This window comes from Cicer arietinum, chromosome 4 (assembly GCF_000331145.2).
Source record: "Cicer arietinum cultivar CDC Frontier isolate Library 1 chromosome 4, Cicar.CDCFrontier_v2.0, whole genome shotgun sequence".
In the NCBI taxonomy this organism is placed as follows: Eukaryota; Viridiplantae; Streptophyta; class Magnoliopsida; order Fabales; family Fabaceae; genus Cicer; species Cicer arietinum.
In genome coordinates, this window is record NC_021163.2 from 24,605,331 (window position 1) to 24,613,195 (window position 7,865).

The 7,865-nt window shown below is 33.4% G+C and overlaps 1 protein-coding gene across 1 annotated transcript; it reads right to left on the reverse strand.

Annotated features, from left to right (window-relative positions):
• LOC101495854 (kinesin-like protein KIN-5C) lies at positions 1–7,393 on the reverse strand. Its single transcript, XM_004493993.4, has 23 exons — positions 7,239–7,393; positions 7,028–7,157; positions 6,007–6,165; positions 5,545–5,894; positions 5,315–5,453; positions 5,116–5,213; positions 4,811–4,967; positions 4,456–4,525; positions 4,275–4,351; positions 3,991–4,044; positions 3,809–3,889; positions 3,615–3,726; positions 3,416–3,502; positions 3,156–3,331; positions 2,781–2,942; positions 2,555–2,662; positions 2,211–2,369; positions 2,040–2,123; positions 1,720–1,925; positions 1,377–1,478; positions 1,125–1,234; positions 797–948; positions 1–405 (listed from the first exon to the last, which is right to left on the reverse strand). Exons 1-23 carry the CDS (start codon positions 7,295–7,297, stop codon positions 208–210), a joined length of 3,030 nt encoding a protein of 1,009 aa, XP_004494050.1. The 5' UTR covers positions 7,298–7,393; the 3' UTR covers positions 1–207.
• Between the last annotated feature and the right edge of the window lie 472 nt (positions 7,394–7,865).

Consider the following 7,865-nt stretch of genomic DNA (forward strand, 5'->3'; position numbering starts at 1 on the left):
AAAGAACAAAATTTAGCAACATGTGGATGTTGCAAAAATATATACAAAGCAGTTGAACTATATATACCCAGACGAGGATTTGCAGGATCAATTTTGCTATCAACGATTTACCATATTACTATATAATAATATACTAATAAACTATGTTACAATAGATGCTTTCATAACGTGAAGGGCAAAGGTAAGTCACCATGGCCCCCATCATCATTAATTTACACGGCTGAGGGGAGAACGAGGTATTAGTGATGGTTTCAACTCCTTTACATCAAATGATTCATATGTATTGTTTTCCCTAAATTCCTCAATAAGGGTTTCCATTGGCAAGGATCTAAGAGACTCTATTGTCCCTTTACTTGGAACATCAAGTTCACATCTTATTGGGGTATTCCCACTTGGCTCATAGTCCTGCAAAACACAAAATAGCAATGCCATAGACATAATTTCATCAACATCAACATGTCGAGTTTAATACTTCCTCCGAAATGATTTATAAGCAAAAAATAGTCTATTTATCTAGGAAATAAATATAAGCCAAAGTTAAATCTTTTAACCTTTTTAATGTTACTATCTTCAAAATACCCCTCATTAAATTTAACTTTTGGTTCTATTAAATAAATTTATTACCATGTTGAAGGATAATTTACGTAATATGAATAATTTTTAAAATGCAATAATAGGATTTAATTAGCATTCTTAATTTGGATAGTTTGTCTATTTTTGCCGATAAATCATTCCAGGAGAATAACAAGCAAAGTTTATCTTCTGAACATTAAACAGAATGTTGAGTCAAACCTACCATATACTGCTGCTGAAAAGTTTCACGTGCCTTTACTTCAATTGAAGTAGCTAGGCCAGTGTGATCCTCTCTTAAGGTCTCAAGTGTATTCACATGAGTTTTGACAACAATCAACGTACCAGATATCGAATCCCGCTCCTGTACTGACATGTCTGCAAAAGATATCACAAGAAAAGGGCCACGTAAATGGACCGTAGAAAATTATCTATGCTAAGGCATTTAAATGCATAGTGCATCACATGGTGTGAAAGAAGTTTGAAGAAACAAGGATCTAAAATTTCAAAGCAAATTTGCTAAACCAAAGGAAAATCATGAACAGAACACTCACCATCGAACTGCTGAAGGACATCGTCGCTGTTATTTGCCACTTCTTCCTCGGCTGTAACCCGAGCAGAATTAATCTCAATGTCATGTTGCATATTGCTATCGGTAGCGTCCCTGTATCAAATTAATCAATATCAAATGCAAACCTAGTAATGAGATGATTAATGGTTCGAAAAACGCATTCCCCTACTGGCATGAATAAAAGAGATGAATCGTGACCATCAAATACAGTTATTTCAATCAATTTACCACACACCTGATAAGTGACACTGCTGCCGAAATATGCTTGGCTCCAATCTCATTTACAACTTCATGTGTCTCTTTCACACTGGTGCCGAAATTTACAGCGGTATTGATACTAAACATATTAGATACACTAGTTAGTTACACTTGGTAGTTAATTAAGTTACACTAGTTAGATGTATTAGTAAATTAGTTACGCTAGTAAGTTACGTTAGTTAATTAGTTATTCTTCTCATTGGCTTCATAAGTTTTATGTACCCCTTAATGTAATGGATTGTCATTATCAATACAATTTTAAAATACATTGTTATAATGTAAGGCAACAGAAAAAGCAATCTAGAAGAAATAGCACTCACCTCTGCTGCAGGAGCTCCTCCATGTGACAATGTTTAGCGACAGAAAATTCGGCAATACCTTTGGCATTTTGTTCGGCTTGTGTGCAAAATCCCTGCCATTTTCTGCTTGCACTTGACACAATATCTCCCATTGATGATACATGTCCATCCAAGAATGACTTGCTAGCAATACCATTTTCTCTAAGATCCACAAGCTTTGTATCTACCTTCAAGTTCAACCACAAATCCATTTTCATTTTCAGAATTGATTGACGTGCATTAACACAGGAAAAAGATAAGAAAATGAAAGAAATATATCAAAAGAAACACTCGAAACAGACCAGATCTATTTGATGCGAAATGTGACTTGATATTAAACTAGTCATATCAGCTATAAGTTTCTCTGTATCAGATTTTGCTTGCTCCTGCACAGAATAAGTATTCCAATTTGGAAATCAGTATCAACAATAAACTATTTTAAAATGAATACATTAACAGTGCCATATTATCACCTTATAAGCTTTTTTAAACTCGGTGATGCTCTTCATTAGCATTTCATCAGCCGCAGACGCAAAGTTTTCAAGCTTCTTTGCTTCTTCCAAAAGCTTATCCACAAATTCATGAGTGCACTCAGATATATCCTTTATTTGCTCGGTATTGACATTTAATCTCTTTTTTAAAAAAGCCAGAAAACAATAAAGAAGGTAGATTAATTGTACAGTCAAAATAAGTGATACAATATAGAGCAAAAATGTGTAATTAAATATATAATAGCAGAAGAAATATTACTAATGTGAATTAGAGGCTAAAAGTTAAAGATATAATAATATATAGAAAGAAAACCAGAAGCACTTACATGACGTAGTTCCTTAGCAAAAAGTGTCAATTCACCCTGCTGAGTTGAAAGAGAAGTTTGAAGATCATCAAGTATTGAACCTGCTTTGGTGGCCTCGGATGCAAGAAACTGATTCACAAGGTAAAAGTATTTTTTTTTATCATAGTTGAACAAGAATGAGACTATGTTAATAAGACATCATTACCAAATAAACATAAGTAATTTCAAAAGCTGTAGCATTGCGTACTTCTTCAATAGAGTGACCATTGGAAGATATAAGAGATGATAGTTCCTGAAATGTAGCATCAGAACACGACTTATGCAAATGCACAACATTTTGCATCGCTTCCACATGAGATATATACAAAGTCCTTAGAGTTGTAACTTTCTGCTTTAAATCAACAACTGCCTACGAGCAACAATAAAAATGGATGCATAAATGAGTACAAGAATAAAATAAGTAGCACCGTTATAGCCGCTATTTAACAACATTGATTGATAAGTAGAAATCTAAAATCCTGAAAGAGACATTCTAAACATAGGAAAAGGATTCAACAAATTTAGTAAAACCATGAAATAATATCACAACGAACAACTGTGACAATAGATTTATTTTACACACCTTATCGTGAACGCCCAAAAATGAATGGCATAGATTCTCCACACATTCAAGGTGTTCATTCTGTCGAGATAGTGATGTTGCCACAGTGTTACAAAGAGAACCAACTTGCTGGGTCAGCTCCATTTGAAAATTATTCACCACAGCTCTGTTATCTAAGTTCAACTTATCTTCTCTACCTGAAAATGTAATAGCAAATACATTATTAGGTTCTTGAATATTTTTTCACCAATCAGAGTGGTGAAAAGAATAAGATCCCTCACCAACTTTCAAAACCAATGAAGCATTATCTTGAAGAGCTTTCTCCAAATCAGCTCGTAAAATGCATGCTTGATGAGTCAGAGCATTTTCTATTGCACAGCGTAATTAACATTAGCACAACAAAGCAAAGAAATAGCTTATAAAAAAACTCAAAGCAACAGAATAAATGATGATAAGATTAAAACATGCAACCTTTCTTACCTGCTTTCCTCTGCTCAGATATAATAAAATCTTTCTCTCTAAGAGTATACCGACATTTCTTTAATTCTTCCTCTGTGATGGACAGCATTAGGCTGGTCCGGTTCAAGTTTAACTGTATGGTTTTTAACTTAGTTCCTTTATAAGAATGCATATAGAACTTTGTAACAAAAAGAATAAATGCACAGATAATTTACCTCAGTGGCATCAAGTTTTGTACTTAAATGTGAGCACTGCAAAACTTGGTCAGTGTATTTTCTTTGCAAATCCTCAAGTTTCTAGTTGAAACAAACATACAAAAAGAACCAAGTTAAGCATAACAGGGAAAAGGACTAGGCCAAAGTATCGTATGATTATAATAGCAGCCAAGAAAATAAACCTTCTGATGACTGTCTAATGCAATATTCATCCGCTCAATTTGATCTGCCATGGCCTGATTAGAAGATAAAGCATGCATCAATAGAGGGCTTAAAGGCACAAAATGAACAAAAACAATGACAGTAAACGTCTTAATATGAAATTTCAAATTACACCAAAAAGTGGCATAATATTCTCATCTGTTGAAAGTTACATGGAACAAAATACTTTTCCTTATAAACATGTTGAAATAATTGTGTTGCAACAAAAAAGACAACAAACATAAAATAAGATATTAAAAACAACCTTCTTTTCATTCTCCTCCTGAACGTATCTGTCCTTTGGTATATAGATGCCATTTTTTTCACGAGCAGCGTAAACCTCTTACCAAAATCACAAATTTCATCAACCTCAGAAATTCTAAACAAAAAAGCTAAAAACCTTACATAGATCTTACTTTATCAATCACAAAGTAAACACCACTAACCTGCCTTAAGGCGTTCGATTTCACCATAGAGATCCTTGATTAGAGTTGTTTTCATTAGTTTTTGGTTAACCTATAATTAAAATTAGAAAAGAAAAATTTAGAAGGAAAAAAACTTCCAAGCTCAATAATGAATCATATCAAAGAAAAATGAGACAACATATGTCAAGGTTAATGAAATGAAAAATGTCCACATATCATGTGAGTGTGTGTGTATATTACTATTGTGCTAGTCAATGGTCCCAAAAACAAATCACACAATTCATGGAAGATTACTACTCTTGTAGCATGTTAGTAAACTACTAAGACATCATTAGAGATGCACATTTTAAAAAAGCTCTCAAGAGCAGTAAAAAACCTCAGGCTTATTTCTGATGTTCTTCGCCCTGTGTGCATAATCCAATGTACTCAAGGTCTCCTCTAAGCAATGAACTGCAGGAGAGACGGTTGCTATGATACATGTTTTCGTTCGTCCACCAAGCGAATCACGTAGTAAACGGGTCAACTTGCTATCCCTAAATTCCAACATTTTATGTAAGCAAACAAGAAAAGGATACAAACAAATATGCAGTTGTACTGTATCTTTCTGCATACAATGTCCCCTAAACAAATACTAAATATAGAATGGAGCATAATTCAGCTATTAAAAGAAGGAAGAAAAACCTGTAAGGGATATGGCCAAGGTGCTCCACAAGTGCAGATATCACCCGCCCTAAAGTAAGTAAACTTTTATTAATTTCTCCAGCTTCTCTTGCACGACCCTTAAAAATATTGGAAAAAAATCACCAATTCATCAAGATTAAAGTTTTTGTTCATTGGTAAATTCCAACACCAAGTAAGATGCATGCTTAAAGTATAATACCTCTCTAGCACCAGAACGGGAAATATTTTCCGAACCTGCTAGATCCACTAAATTCAGTTTGCCACATTTTATAAGTTCTTCACCTTCTGGGGTTGCTTCCTTGATGTGGATTGTAATGGAAAATAAAGAATGTGACCGACTAAAAGGCGAAAAAATTGTCAATGAAAAATTAAAAATTGATAATATGTTTAAACACGCATAAGAAGCACATAAAGAAACAATTCAATTACCTTGATTGCTTGTTCAATAAAGTTTCTGCAGTACGCCGTTTGGAAGACCCTCTCTCCAGCAGTGTAAAAATTTCACTAGCAGTTGTTACAATTTCTTCCTCCAAACCTCTTACAAGAACACCACCTTTGCCGTCCTCCATAAGAGGAAGCTGCTTTTTTTGCTTCTCCTCCAAAGAAACTTTTGAAATTTCCTCTGGGGCTAGCAAATCAGTAATCTCCTCGTTATACAGTTCTAAAAAGGTGACTTTCACACTATATTCAGCATTCTGGCCCTCAAGAGTATCAAAAATCTGCTTAACAGCCCTAGGTATGACCCCTGCTTCAGCAGGCAACTCTCCATTAGGCCCACACTGTAGAATAATCAAATAACTTTATTAAGCATGATCAATGGGTATGGCTATGCACGGAGAACATTCATTTCATTAATGGTTGACACCAAAATTAATACACATTAGATAGTACCTTTGTCTTTTTGGATTCACCTTCCATCGTGTATGTCTTTCCCGTACCAGTTTGGCCGTATGCAAATATAGTACAATTAAAGCCCTCTAGAACTTCATTTACTATTGGAACTACAGCTTGTTCATAAAGATCTTTTTGCCTTGCAGAAGGACCAAAGACCTGCATCATATACCATGAATAAATTTCAAATTATAAAAATTAAAAACTAAATTAAAAAAAAAAAACATCCAGCAAACTGTTACGTGCCCCGTATTATATTGGCTTATCATAAAATGTCAAGTGTAAACCATTGTACACTACTGTTCATTAAAGAATAAAGAAGCATGTTCAAGAATTATTGTATTATTATTATTACTAGAAATTTTAAAATTTCCTGTTATTTAAGCAGTCTTTTATTATTTTAAAATTTAAGGATTTGTTAGCAAACTACCTACATAGTATATGTTAGAAATTTAGCATAGGGATCAGCAGAGGATAAGGACCCAAATATGTTGACAATAATAATACTACTACTAATAAATAATATAATTAATAATAATGATGAACATGATGATCGTCATGATACTGAGAGTTACTTAGAGGTAATTGAGAATTAAAATAACTAAACTGGGAGAGAAATAGGTTTCTAGAATACCTAAGAGTTAGAGAGAGTTCCCAATCCCATTGTGTCACTCAAATGTTTAACATCAGTGAGCATCACTTCCAGTTCAGTTGTATTTGGCTTTCAATAATCAATTCCACTAAAAAATTATTTAATTCAGATTTGCCCAAAACTTTTGTCATTTTAAAGTTATTCCAAGCCATTTCCAAAAAAATATAACTTTCATTTCCTCTTTAATCTATTCTTGTTCATTCGAGTTACTAAATCACAATCTAAGGACTAAGGTTAATCACTTAAAACCAATCAAAGACGTAAATGAATTGCGATCGAATCCATAAACTTAAAATCGAACACTTAGGTTTGAACCAAGCCATTAAAAACAATCATCGTAGAAAACAAAAATCAGAGAAATTAATGAACCTTATCAAAAGTGAAAACCCTATCAAAGTGTTTTCCAGCGACATTCTGAGAAACTGATACTTCTCTGTTGTAATCGTTGCACGTTACAACTTGCGGCGCATTGCTACGCAACTCGTCTTCACTGAAAGGCCTGAAGAATAACAGAAAATAATCGATTATTAATCGATTAATTGATTAAGTTGTGATGAGAAATGGAAAGAAGAATGTATACCTGCAACGAAGGAGGACTTGAACGTTGACACCTTTCTCTCTCTCGGGGCGACTAGACATTTTTTCACAGAAGAGAGAGAAAGAGAAACAGAAGAATAAGTGAAGAGGAGAGAGAGAGAGATTGATTTTGGAAAAACGTGTTTTTATTACCCTTTCTCGCGGGAGGGTTTTCTTATTTGAATTTTTACTCTTATTTTCAGACACTAAAAATACGCTCTCTTTCTCTTAATGAATGAATTAATTAATATGTTTTATCAACAACAGAAAATGAATTAATATGCAAAAAAAATAAATGAATGAATAATGATTATTTTTATTTTGATAAAGGATGAATGTAATTATTTAAAAAATAAATTAACTAAAATGAAATGTGAGAATGATGATTTTTAGCATCATCATATATTAGAAATAAACCTAATAAAGAAAAAGATATGTATATATTTTGAACAAAAATGGAGCATTGTGATCAAGTTGCGCTACGAAATGAGCATATCTATTTGCTTTTTTTGTTGAATAACTAAGAGAGTATGTTCAGTCTGTCTTATGCAATTTGTAGATAATCTCTTTGAGGAGGATAAACAATGGTGAATATAATATTTTTTGATCATGGAGAGGAGGGCCAGAGAGT

Bases quoted from the DNA above. Each gene is read 5' to 3' on its own strand.
- LOC101495854 (XM_004493993.4), bottom strand. From the start codon at position 7,297: ATGTCTAGTCGCCCCGAGAGAGAGAAAGGTGTCAACGTTCAAGTCCTC. The intron at 4,045-4,274 runs GTTGTTTTTAAT...TCTTCTAATCAG, and splicing joins AGGAGGAGAATGAAAAGAAG to GCCATGGCAGATCAAATTGA. The intron at 1,926-2,039 runs GTCTGTTTCGAG...TTGAACTTGAAG, and splicing joins TTTCGCATCAAATAGATCTG to GTAGATACAAAGCTTGTGGA.